General features: G+C 40.2%; 1 protein-coding gene across 7 annotated transcripts in view; it reads left to right on the top strand.

The window, feature by feature from the left end:
• CHD7 (chromodomain helicase DNA binding protein 7) overlaps positions 1 to 13,873 on the top strand; it is a 137,815-nt gene that overhangs the window by 67,684 nt on the left and 56,258 nt on the right. For all 7 annotated transcript variants that reach the window (XR_012774476.1, XM_075494714.1, XM_075494710.1 and 4 more), the window contains one exon: positions 6,671 to 7,092. Coding sequence is in view for 6 of the 7 variants with exons in the window: in XM_075494714.1 (XP_075350829.1) it covers positions 6,671 to 7,092 (422 nt within the window). In the remaining variant the exon portion in view is untranslated. The remainder of the gene's footprint in view (positions 1 to 6,670; positions 7,093 to 13,873) is intronic.

The following is a 13,873-nucleotide window of genomic DNA, read 5'->3' on the forward strand; positions in this document are numbered from 1 at the left end:
AGGTTTTAATCACTTCCACTCCACTGTTAGGATGCTGCTGGCATCAAAGTTGTTCTGATTCACAGGTTTTCTGAAAACTTTGGATCACCTAGTTTTAACTTTTTAGTAGTTGCACCTGTTTTACAAGAATAGTCTCCATTAGTAGTAGCAGAGCAGGAAGACTTGCTTAAGAAATAAAATGGTATTGTAGCAGCACTTCACTAAAACATGAACTTTTTTCATGCAGAGTGATTTTTAATTGTCAAGTTATGTCTTGCTAAGAAGGTATTAATAGAACTTTCGTTTTCCCTACATTTTCATCTGTGTTTTGTACGGCAAGAGATTTAGTAAACTATAAAATTCCTGTGGAGTCTCTTTGCAAAATAGTCTTCTCTCATTCTCATCTGGTGTGATGCCTTTCCCTTTATTGCAGAAAAGGTCAGTAACAAAACTTGTCGGTTTATAAATGCAAGTTGGCACTTTGGAAGTACAGTGGTTTTAGAGGAGTTTCTGAAGTACTGAGAATACCAGTTGTTTCTAAACAGCATCATATTGCCCAAAATATTTTAAAGTAATACTAAGTATTTTCATATAGTAAAGTAAAAAAAGACATATACATCTTCAATTCAAGGCAGTAGTTGCACAGAAGAGGGAAGAGATCATCATTCACAATAAAGGAGGAGAAACTGATTGGTAAAACAGGTTTTGGAAAGAATTCTGGGTGTGAGTGTAGTCTTGAGGATGTTTCTGGACTTTAGGTACTATAGGAAAAAAACTGTATGGCTGTACTGTTGTTGAATGTAGGTACTGGTATTTGGTTGTGATTTTGGAGGTGGTGTTGATTCCTGTTTACTCTGGAGTTTTTACTGATATGTGAGCTTTGCGGACTGACAGTGTCTGAAAAGTATTTATGTTGGTCTAGAAAAGCTGAAGCGTGCTTCAGATCGAGGGAGCACCAAGACAGGCCCAATGCTGAAAGTGTTGACGAGACAAGTTGAGAATTGCAGGGGCAAAGCAATGTATAGAGACGTGATGGGAAACTTTCCAAATTATTTGTTTGGAGGATAGTCAAGATGAATAGTGTGTTCTAAATAATTCAGAGGGATGATGAATCCTTTCATTAACCTTTGAAAGGAAGAATTGTGGAGCAATTTCTACATGTGATGGCTTTTAACACCTTGGGGACCATGCTATCAGGAAGGACACAAATTCAAAACGAGTGATCTCTGTGGCACTAGGTAGAGCTGCTTCCAGAAGCGATGCTGTAGTCAGTCTTCTCTTTTTAAAAGAACTTTCTTTGGTTGCAGGTTGCTGTTTTAACTTTTCCAAAGTGAAGGTGATAATTTAACAGGACTGCAATTGCTGCAAATGAGAATATTCAGTAATGATTTATCTAACGTGAAATTATCCATTATATAGATATCATATTGGAGAGATTTGTGTTGTGGAACCAGTGGGAACTGACTAAGCACTTGCTCTACTGTTACACAACTTAGTTAATAAACCAAAGTTGAAGAAAATTTAAATAAAGTGTGGTTACAGTAGACCTTTTTCAAAATACGGAAAAGACCAACGAGTCTGGAAATACCCATGAGGGAAATGAAAGTAGTCCTAGTAAAAAGGAGCTTTTTTTTTTGGTTGGTACTGATGTTTAAATTTCACGAAGTTAGCTGAGTCATGTTGCATACTTCTCTGCTCTTGCTTCATACTTCTTAAAGCTCAATATTGGCTCAAGTTGCTGCTCTGCTAGGGAACTGACGCTCAGCTACTTTCAGTGCTTAAGTACAGTTGATTGTGCTTCAATCCTTGTTCAAGCAACAGAAAGATTCTCCTCCTTAACCTCCCTCCCTGCCACTAACCCTCGCTGGATTAATCCTACATCCTGTCCATCTTGCTACTTTACATAACAGGCCTGGTTTGCGACATCTATCTGTGCTTTGGGCTGCGGAGAATGAGCTTAGCTCTAAATGTGTAAGCAGCTGTGAAATGCAGGCAGCTTCATTTTTAATTTTTCAAATCTTGGTGATACGTGTTTGGAAGTGTAAAAATAAGTTTGAATTCCAGAAAAGCGAGATTTTTGCAGTCCAGAAACAATTTCTCAAATAGTGTTTTCATTTATTATTTGCTTGGATATTGTTGGCTTTTACTGATAATGCAAAAGCATATTACCATCCTGGGTAACCTGTTGAGCTGCAAATTATTTTAACTTCTCAGAGTTCCTGAAGAATCTCTGTTTTGCTCTAATAGGCTGCGATCTTCAGGAGTGTCCTGCATTGTGATATTGCATGTTAATAGCATTGATTAACTGTCAAGCAGTGGGAATTGATGAGAAAATGTGCATTGTAAAATTAAATGGTATTACTGAAGACTGTACCATGCTGCTGGTTAGGGAGGTGACGAGCCCCAGTAGTCAGTGGTAGGAGTATTAATGTGAGCTCCAGGTTTTTTCGCGTGATTAAAACAGGCCATCTGTTCTTTGTTAAATGTTTACAAAAACAGCTTTTCTCTAAAAGATTTAAAGAGATGTGGGTCTAGTAAACACACCAATGTTTTTGAGCACCTTTTTCACCTTATTTCAAATAATACCAAAAAAATTCTTCTGCAATATCAAATAGGATTAATACCTATTTGTGTTTAATCTTCACTGGTTTCCTTCCTGTGGAAGATTAAATTCTGTACCAACATACTAAATTATGGCTTTGTTATTACTAAAAGCAGCAGGAGAAGCGATTTTTCTGAAGTATGCAGACAAATTTTTCAATCTTTTGGTAAAAACTTGTAATATACATATTTTTTTAATTTTGTAAATGGAAAATGGGGTTCTTTCATTAGAAATTGTGACCCTGTAACTAGAGTTAATCCTTTATAGATTTAAAGAAGTAGAACTATTTGAAATAATTCCCTGTGGTAGGCTTAAACTAATATTTACTAGTGAAAGCCTGTTCTTGCTTTTCTCCGTTCTTAAGAAAGAGCAGATCACTGGTTTAGGGTAAGAAAATGCATCTTTCGAGCTGCTTCTGATCTCCTCTTCTCACTAGATGTATGCTGCTCCTACACAGCTTCACACTAGGGAGCAATGTGGGGTTGTCAGTTAGGGATAAACCGTTTTAGCATATTGCAAAAGTGTAGGCACAGACTTCCTAGAAAATAAAGTTAATCACACCCATTTCTTTGAAAGAGTGCTGCAATTTAAAATATCATGTATAAGTGAATTACAAAATGTGCCAAATTGCAAAGGGAGTGGCATGTGGCAAAAGTAATGTATTTTCAAGTAATAGGAAATACTACCAAAGCCTAATTAGGGCAGAGTTGGCTTTTAGTAGCTTAATGTTTTGGGGATTGTGAATGATATGAAACAAAACCATAATATTTTAATTTGTATGCTTGGTAATGCACATAACTTGGTCCTGTAAATAAGAGGCAGTAAGTTTCTTTTTTTATATTTGTTTCATGCATAATGCTTAAGTTTAATGTATAGTCTAAGTTGGTTTAGAGCCTGAAAATGACTCTTGTGGATAAGCTTTTTGAGATAGTAAGAATCTGAATTTTCATAGGATGCCATCTTCCAGAATGAGTTACTGAGTACTATATTGTGGAAACAATCACTGCCATTCTCAGTGCTTTACCTTCTGGCCAGACCTCACATTAAAATTACAAATGTCAAATCATGAAGGGCTGACACTGCTGTTGTGGAGACTTGGAAAGCTGTCTGCCTTACCTTCAGATTTGCTTATGACTGTGCTGAAAGTTGTTCAGACTTCTGAAACAAACAAGCAAACAAACAAAAAAAAACCAACCCAGAAGTCTTAGAAAGGAGACAAGAATTAATTTTTTGAATTAGATTAAAAAAGTAATGAGAATACTCAAGCATGTATAAAACTTCATATTGATTTCAGTGACACGGTCATATTGCTAATGAAGGTGCAACCTTGAAAATTTTATAGAACTATGTGGCATTACTGAATTTCTGGTGTTTTTTAATATTTGTTGGCTTGGCTGTTTCACATGCTTAAGAGGAAGAAAAATAAACTAAGCTACCAATTCTGATTTGTTCTAGAAAGTTGTGCATTATATATATAAGCTTTTAGATAGTTGTAAAAGCCTCTCTTAATATGGCAAACAAATACAGTAGTGCCAAACACAAGGTACTTACTCAGTACAAATTTTACAAATAACAGAAAGAAAAACTTAGATTTCTTTTATGTTAGACGCAGCAAGCAAACAGTATTTAGAAAGAGGACTGAGTATTGGGTGGACAGCTTGGCGAAGACGTTGATGAAACTTGCGCTTGAGGTCTCTGAAAAACGTAGATGCACGAGATATGAAATGGCAGATAATACAGAAATATATTTACTACCTTGGGAAAACGTAGGTTAAAAGTACTGCTCTAGAAACCTATGGATAAGAAGTACTTAGAGATGATCTGTGTGATGTCTTTTCCTACCTAAAAATAAGTGTTAGTACAAGTACATAATGGTCTGAGGTACAGAGAAGACAGTTTTGTTCTGTGTCACAGAACAAATCTGAGGAGACATTCAGTTCAGTCAACCAAATTCAAAACCAATTAGAAGATTTTAAAATATCTCTATTTTATGTAATGTATAATTGGACTGCAGAACTCATTGGCACCACTGACTTCCTGGGATCAGGGTTTTCTATACAGATATCCAGTCTTTGTGAACTTTGCAGCATGACCATGTGTAAGTGTTATGGTGACTATAGATTTCTAGAAGAGGTGTTGGTTCATACTTCAGGATGCCTAACATGAGATTGCTTTGAGATGGGGCTGATTGATGTGGTGCTAATGCAATGGGTGCATCAGGTTGGCATTAGAGCTGAGTTTGCACTGCAACTAAGACCCTGTTGCACTAAAAAGTATCTTAATACGCAGGTGGACGACAGAAATATGCAGCAGTCATCCTGGAAGTTCTTGGTTAAGCCAAGTAGACCCAGATCTTCAGTCTAGCACTCAGGCCTTCCCTCTTGTCCTGGCATCCCTTCCATAAAGAACTGTAATGTCGAGCTCGTACTGTTCAAACTTCTTCCAAACAGCAATAAAGAGTTGTCTTCACTTCTTGACAGCCTTGCTCCTTCTGCTGCTTGGGTAGCTTCTGAGTATGTGAGTGTATTTAGGGCACAGCATTTTTTTTGCTACTGTGAAGAAATGCTGAAAATAGTTAGGACTGCACTGATTCAGTTTGTTTACATTCAGAAAACTATATTAATATATTTGGAAAAATAGACATGCATTCACTTTCTTGTGTAATGATACTAAGAATTTTGTTTCCTAAATCTTACAATGCATTGATTTTTTTTTTTTTAGATCCAGGTGGCTAAAGTGTATGTCTGTGTACACCCATCAGTTCTCCTTATGCTCAGGGACTGGGTTTGTAGTCATTCGTTTGCATGCTTGCCACTCCTAAGTAAGTGCAGTTTGAATAAAAAGCGGATAAAAGGAAACGCAAATAACATTACAGACAGTTACACCGGCACTGCTATTCCTGGAAGTAAAGTTCTGATTTGCTATAAACCTTTCTTCTCCCCAGTTCAATGGATCAAAAATCTTAAATGGCTAGACTTCATGACCACAGCTAGTGGGGAACTCTTCTACCTAGAATCATCCCAACTTAATTTTTAGGGAAAAGGAGGAGAAACAGAGAGAGAAAGAGGGTGAGAAAATGGTCTGACCATATATGCAGTTGCAAGAAAGGCATCAGTATGGTGTCATGCTATTACTTTTCTTTTTGAAAAGCACTGTCGTCCTGCATTTATAACCACGGCCGGCAGTGAGGAGAAGCAGGTTAGAGCTTTGATATGCTGCAAAGTCATGGTAGAGCTCAGACATTTTTTCATGCAGACTCATGGGTCTTTGTGTAGAACAGAACCATTAAGAGGAAAAGAGTTGCAAATACATCCAATATGTTTAGTCCAGGCACTTGATGTTTGTGTAATTATACGTAGGTTTTCATGTACTTTGTAAGTCTGGTGTAAGCCTGATACACTACACAGACTTTGAAATAGGATGTGTTTGCAAGCTCACAAACACTTAAGGTAGTTCTCCGTCCAATCTGTAGCAGGAGCGCATCTGTTTCAATTACAAGTAGGGAGCTGTGGATCTTTGACATAAAATGTAACATTATATTACATTTTAAAGTGGCTTAATCCTTCACGTGCTGATCAAAATACCTCCTGTCAGAGCTGAACCAATGTAAATTGCCTTGATTTATTTTTTTTACAAATACAGCCTGTGAATATACTTTATTTTCCTTTGCATGTCTAGAAACAAACTTTAACAATTTTTTTCCTGGAGGACAAAATTTCAGTGCAACTGAATAATTTGTAACAAGTTACTTGTTTTACTAACAACTGTTTTGAAATATCTGAAATAACAATTGCTTTCCTTTTGCATCTAAATGTTGAAGACTGTAAATATTTTGTATACTTCCACTTTATATACCAGCTTTAGAATAATTTTACCCTTGCTGTATGAAGAATTTCTGGTCATTTTGCTACTGTTTTAATTGCAGAAAGCTTTGGTTTTTACTGTTTTACTGTACAATGTTTCAGATATGCTACTACATTAATCTTCTGTTTGGTATTTTCTCCCTCTGTAACTTCTTGCTCCAAATGAGCAAAGTTTTAGAAATCAAAGTTGCAAATCTACAATTTTATTTCTATTTGTCTCTCTCAGCATTCTCCGTCGGAAACCTTTTTAGAGAAACCAGTGCCGGATATGACTCAGGTTAGTGGACCGAATACCCAGCTAGTGAAAAGTGATGATTATCTGCCATCAATTGAGCCGCAGCCACAGCAAAAGAAAAAGAAAAAGAAAAACAATCACATTGCTGCAGAAGGTCCCAGTAAAGGTTTTGGTAAGGAAGACTTTCCTGGGGGACTTGACAGCCAGAATCTAAGCAGAAACTCAGTGGATTGCTCCCAAGAAGAGAAGAAGAAAAAGAAAAAGCCCAAGGCAAAAAAAGAACCGAAGGATCCTAAAGAACCCAAGGAAAAGAAGGAACCCAAGACCCCCAAAGTCCCTAAGACCCCTAAAGAGCCAAAGGAAAAGAAAGCAAAAAATACCACGCCAAAACCCAAGACCAGCAAAAAGGCTAGGTAAGTCAGGAAACTTCTATACGCGATCAGAGAAAAACAGTGTGTTTGTGCGATTTCTAGAGCATCTGTGCTAAATGGCGTGGGTGGAGAGGAAATCTTGTTTTGTCGTTTGCCTTCTACCATCTACAACATCATGTTTTTGAGGAACTTGGGCACATTTCTCTTGTTTGGCTTTCCTGTTTATGGCTTCACAGTTATTTTAAACGAGCTGGAAAGGCAGAAGGTTAATTTTTCTTTTCAAGGCATAAAAATTTCTGGATATGTTAGATTTCAAAACTAATTCTTTCTCTTCTAATGCTTATCTGTCCTCATGTGTGGTTTGTGTATCAAGAAATTAAATCGCTTCAATGTTAATGTAGGTTTGACCAAATCCAGAGATGAAGGCTTAGAGGAAAAAGGTTTGACATTTTTCTCTAAATAAAGAAGTAAGTTAGGTATTTAGCGTTGTTAGAAGTTGTACAACCCTTACAGACACTATTTTGTACTGACACAACCCATGGGCTATAAGCTCTATTGTTAAAAAGGCATTTTTATATGGATATTGATGTATCCTCACTGTAGGGATTATATTCATTTTGCTGTTTCATGTAAAGACAGTTTTCCTAGCAGAAAATCTTTGTGGATAGACCAGATGCTTCAACCCTGTTTCTTAACTGTTTTCACTCAGCGTTGTGTCCCTTTATCAGGATAGGCTTAAAATGCTCCAGAGTAGTATGAGAAAGAACAAACTGCCATTACACATGAGTAAATACGTCATAGATAATAACATAGATTCTTTCCTTACTCCTCAACTCCCTAAACACCGTGGTTATAAATGCCTACTTGAAAGAAAACTGAGAGGAAAAAGACATTAAAGTCCAATTTTTTTTTCATTTGTACCTAGAATTTCTCACAACTGTTCTGAATTTGTTCCAAACATCTGAATCTATTTTTCAAGATGTGGCTAGCGTTATAAAATATAACTTCCAGATGGAAGCACAGCCAGACTTGGTTAATCCAAATCAGTTTGCAAAATCCATTTGTATTAGGGTTTAAAAATTGCAGTTAATGATCAGCTTTGCATATATTCTACAAGACTGACTATTGGTTAGGTTTGATACAGCTATATCGCTAAATGAGGCATGGACAATAAGATGCTACTTCTTCCTTTAGCAAGAAAGAGAAGATTCTCTATTAGCAGAGATAATGTTTCCTGAAGAATTCATAAACACTGGCTTGTAAAATCAAATGTTGTCCTGAACAGGTTATATTAACTGTTCAGTAAATTACAGTTGATCAGCCTGTCCCTGTTGCAGAAGTTACTTCAGCTGTGTTCCAGACTGTCCTAAGGATGAGGTTTACATACATAGATAGCAATTCACAGCTTAGACAAACTCCTAAGCTATGTATCTTCCAGTATGTGTTTTTGAAACCAAAATACTGTATCAGCTAAAACTACCTTTTTGTTCCATTTCCCTATACTCATAGGTTTAAAGGCTGACCAGGCCATATTGCATGGTATTGAGCATCTCCCTGCAATTTTTGCCTCCAAGAAGTGAAAAAGCTTTTACTGCAGGACTTCTCAATTAGTGCAGTTTTACAAGATCTTGACTACAATGAAGCATTGCTTAATAAGCAATGGTTAGAAGGAGTCTGCCTCAAAAACATGTATGAGTTCCCATGGCTGTACTGGACATCAGACCTCAGAGCTGGTCTGTCCCATCTACTCAATCCTAATTATCTCTTTGCGCATCTTCTCTAAATGTTAGGACATGCCACGCAGATTAAAGGAGTCGTGTTTCCTTTGAAGGAACAAATCACTGCTTTCTTAGTTGTATTTGTAGGAGACTCTATCTTCTTTCCCATGCAATGACTCTTGTCCCTGGGTGGCTAGATGACTTACGGTATTCTAGTAAGTACTAAGCCCTGTTGTTTTACCTGTGAGACAAACGTATTTGGAGCAGCATTAAGAGCATTTGCTGTCCCTTATGCTTACTTAGGGGTGTGGAGAAGGTCCTACTTTTCCCATAATGGGCTTGTGTCTCTGTTACTAAATGCTCTCTTGAAAACAAAGTTCTTCTCATTTTGTGGTCTTGTCAGCTTCAGTATCAAACTTCTTTGAAGAACTCTGAGGCTGTGTTGGGATGCTGTGCTGCCAAAGAATTTTAAATCGGTGAAAGAAATTTCCTTACTTTGGCAATATCACAGACTGGAGAACCTGTCCAGTGACAGATCCCTGAAACAAGTTTTTAAATAAATCAACAGTCCAAACATTTAATCATCTGAACCACAGTATTTCAGCAGCACTAACTCTGGAAAGGAAATATTACAGTAGCTGAGATGAGTGAGATTAATGCAAGTTAATATAGATTATGGATGATTATGTAGAAGTAAAATATTTTGATAAAGTCAGTATCTGGCATGTGTTTACTCCTGCTGCTTGTATTGCTCAGTATTTTGCTTCTAAGCACTGAAAGGAGTAGTGTGATTTTTAGATTTCTAAATGCTGTGAAAAACTAATGGTTTGCATTCCTGAATAAGCTGATCAGTTTTAATAGAAGAGTTTTGCACTCATGTAAAATTCAGGTAGATAAAGTCAGACATAGGAAATGTATTTATTGAAGAGCAACAGATTTTTTGGATAGAGCATAACAAGTGCTTGATAGTTAATTTTGACACAGTCTGTATTAGAGTATACACACAGATAAAAAAATCTGGTATTTAAGTATCTTAACCATTTTGTAATTTATTATAGCTCATAATTTAACCCTGTTATTTCAGTTCCTATTTTGACTAACAGTATAACCCTTTTATTAAACAAACAACAAAACAGAAACTTTATCCTTTTGCATCTCTTCCATCTTTGGTGTAAGTTGTGACAAAATGAACAGCCTGCCTCACTGAAATGCACCTTCATGTTGGGGACATCAGTCAGATTGGCGAATGGAACAAGCTGATTAATTTCATGCTTGTTTGAATTGCGTGTCCCATGGCATCTTAAAACGAAAGAAAACACCCAAATGGGCTGCTAGTATGTCATATTGCATACTTGGTGATTTTGAAAGAAAAATCACACGTTAATATTGTACTGTTACCCTTGTAAGGGATATTAGCCCAATTCTGCCAATACAGAAAGACAAATACAGTGGTGGCTGGGAAAAAACATTTGCAAAACAAATTTATTGTGGACCAAACTAGTCAGGTTTGAAAACACAATGTAGGTATACCTAGGATCACAAATGAAGAGTTTTCATTAAATTGTGCGGGTGCTGAGTATTATCTGTGCTCTTAAATGTTATGGAGCCAGCTTCAGGCACATGCAAAGCAGGCAGATTTTTCCAAAAGTAGATGGACAGGGAAAGGCAAGTAGTCCTACTGAATTGCGAAGTCATGGCTCAGATGTCTGCTCCTCCTGTGCCTGTCCCTGGAGGAGATGGGGACCACCTGTTTGAGAAGATCACACTGCAGCACAGCTGATATCTCTCCTGCTGCTTCCCATGAAACCCTAGAGAGTGGCCACTGATTATGGTGGGAGAAGCAGTAACTATTTGTGAGGGTCAAATGGCAGCTCTTTGCAGGAGCTTGTCCCTCCTCCCATCTCCTCAAAGCAGTGTGCTGTGCTTTGCAGGGCTGCTCTTATCTGCTTCCTCCCCTCCCTGTGGCAGGGGAAACTCTTCGTCCTTCCCACATGTACAGCAGCAGCCTGGGATGCAGGGTAGGGCGAGTGGGTTGCTGCTTGCAAGGGGAGTGCTAAGCGTGAGCATAATTACCTCTTTTAGAGGGAGGTGGAGACAGACTTTTTTGGCACACAGATTCGCTGTTTGTTGTATCGGAAAGGGGATGGCTCCTGGCCACGGAAGCGGGAAGAGGCTGCTGCACGGGGGAGCCGTGCGGGCAGCAGGACGCAGTACCCTGGGGAGCTGGAGGACAGGAAGAGAGGTCCCGAGGTGGTGGTGGTAGTTTCCACTCCCAAGCTGGGATCATCCTGAGCAAGGCAGGAAGGGGGGGTGCCTGTGGGAGAGAACAGGAAATCATGCGAGATTTCCATGCACGCGTCCACAGAGGCTGTTGCTCTTCACACCTGTCCTCGTCTCATTTCTGAACCAGCCCAGCTGCCAGATACTTACCTTTGGCTTTGCCATTACCGAAGTGTACCTTTTAGTAATTTGGCTGACTTTTCAGGCTGGAAAAAAACTTGTTGTCCTATTGTTTTTCCTACTTCTGTGACATATAAAAACTGATGTAAAAAAAAAAACCCAAAACTGTTTTGATTACACTAGGAGCTTTAAAAGGTAATTGTTTTCCTTGGGTAAGGCAGTACAGAAAGTCTGACGGCTCTAACATTTTGAGAGGGTAGGATTATTTTTTTTTATGGTTTTGATGCTCCACAGTGGATGTGTAACTTTTTTTTTTTAAGCCAGGTTCCGATCATTAATTTGTCACAGGACAGTGTTCCCAAACAGTAAAATAGGGATCAGTAGTCTGTCTGACTTATTTAAAATGTTTAAATTACAGAAAAAGGCATCATCCAAATCCTGATAGCCATCATAAATTACACTAATAAACAGATCTGTCAGTTACCCAGATCAGATGAAGTAGTTGCACAACATAAACATACAGGCTGATTACCTCCCCTCTTCATCCTGAAAAGCATGCCATGCTTTTTGAAGTATTTTTGAGTCAGATGGTTTGGCCCTGGTAAGTTCCTGGAGTTCGACCTAGCTCTGTAGGTGGCTGCTTGACTAACTGACACAAAGCACTTTGTCAAAGTTTGGATATTTGTTCTCAAATTGTAATTCAGGCTTTCTTTTCAGTTATCCTACTTACTGTTTTCCTCTTCAGCCCCTGTTTTCCTTCACGTTGTTCGCTTGTCTGACCTTCTGCAGGTTGTCTTCTCACTGATCCCCTTCGGGCAGTCTGCTATGCAGTCCTTGGGGATGAGAGGATGAAAACAGAAAGTGGTATTGGCCAGCTAGGTTGTAAGACATCTAATTTGAAATATCTGTGTTTGTATCACTTGAATAGAAGGACTAGTTTTAATTGACACTTTTAAAATATTTTAGTGTTTTGTGTGTGGCAAATACTACTTCAGTTTCTCCCAGATTTCTAGTTCTTGTTTTGGGACTGGACACTATCTTGTCTCTAGTAGGACTTGGCTAAATTTTGTATTCATGCATGTGTAAAAACAAATATGAGAGATAGTTGCCTAAATGCGTGTATTACAGTTTGCCTTCCTTGTTGCCAAATTTGGAAAGTACTATCGGATGTGCATCCAGAGTTAAGCATTGACACACAGACCTAATGGTAATGGCAAAGTGTCTAAGAACGGGTTTTTACCTGCCTGTACTTACATGTGGAAAGGTAATTCTGGACCAGGCTAATGCCATTCCTGAATGGCATGAGTATGATCTGCTGGAAAGTGGAAAGGCTGAGTCAAAAGCGGGTACATTTAATTGTCAGGATCAAATCACACTGGCTCTGTGGGAAGAGGGAGAGGAACAACAGTTGCTGACAGTTTGAGGAAGCCGATGCTCCCACTGGCCAGGTGAACCTCCTGAGTGCGTGATGCACTGGGAAGCAAAGCCTTGCCTCGCTCAAGGGAACGGTGCTGTTCTTCTGTGGTTTGTTCTTCACCTTCCTTTCTTTTCTTGAAAGGAACTGTAGCTGTGCATTTAAAAAGAGCAATTCTTCTGCTGAATTTAGAACTTAAAATTCCCGGTGGAGCTGCACATGGGCTTTGTTCTCCCCAAGTTGGTGGCTCTTTCATGTGTCTGTTTTTAACTGGCCTGGCAAGGGGGGAGATGTGAAACTGTGTCTGAATTGCTTCATCTGCCTCTCCGTTACCGAGAGTGACTCAGTACGCCAAGGCACGGCTCGGGGGTATATATAGGTCATGAAATACTCGTAGCTCGGAGTCCCTGCCGCTGCGAGCGGGGAAAGGTCTAAGAGAGGCGAGAAAGAAACCTTTGTCGGGGTGGACCTGCCGCCAGCGCCGGAGTCGCTGGCGGGGTCTTTGTCTGGGCCTCGCCGGGAGCGCGGTGGCGGTGGGTGCGCCCGGGGCAGGCCGGCCCTCGTTAGCGCTTCCCGGCCTTTCAGCAAATTGATATTTTATCAAACCTAGGCCACGCTATTCTTCCCGACTTTAAGCCTGTTATTCATAGGCGGCGGTGCACCCGGGGCACGGTAACGACTACTAAACTTAATTGCGTGCCTTGCTCTGATTTACGGGGGTCAGGGGCGAAAAGCGCCAGCCTGTCAGCTCGCTTCACCTGGCGGCCGTCCAGCTCCCCTGACAGGCTTACCTTTGATTTAGACAAATTCGAGAAATATGTAAACTTTGGTTTGGTGGTGGGGTTGGTTTTTTTTTTTTTTTTTTTTTTTTGGAAGCGGTTTCGCGGTGGTTTGATAAAAGGCGGGGGGTGTGAGGGGGGGAGAGCGGGGAGCGGGCGGGGGGGGGGCACAGGACGCGGCCGCGCAGGTGCCGGGAGCGCCCGGGCGCTGATTGAGGGAAGCAGATGGCTGCAGTCGGTGGCCGCCAGCCAGCGGAGCAGGTGCTGGTCACGTGGTCCGCGGGTTGCCGGGGCGACGCGAGCGCTCTCGGCGCGCGGATGAAAGGCAAGGGGCCCCGCTTCAGCTGCGGCTTTGTGCCATTGGTGGCAGCTAGAGCGGAAACAAACGCTGGAAGGGGAGCCGCGGCCCGCGCGCGGCCTGCGCGCCCGGGGGAGGCCGGCCGGAGGGCGGGCGGGCGGGCTGCGCGCTCCGCTTCTCCTCCTCCGCCGTTCTGAAGGGCTTGGCTTACGGC

Source organism: Mycteria americana, chromosome 2 (genome assembly GCF_035582795.1).
Source record: "Mycteria americana isolate JAX WOST 10 ecotype Jacksonville Zoo and Gardens chromosome 2, USCA_MyAme_1.0, whole genome shotgun sequence".
NCBI lineage: Eukaryota > Metazoa > Chordata > Aves > Ciconiiformes > Ciconiidae > Mycteria > Mycteria americana.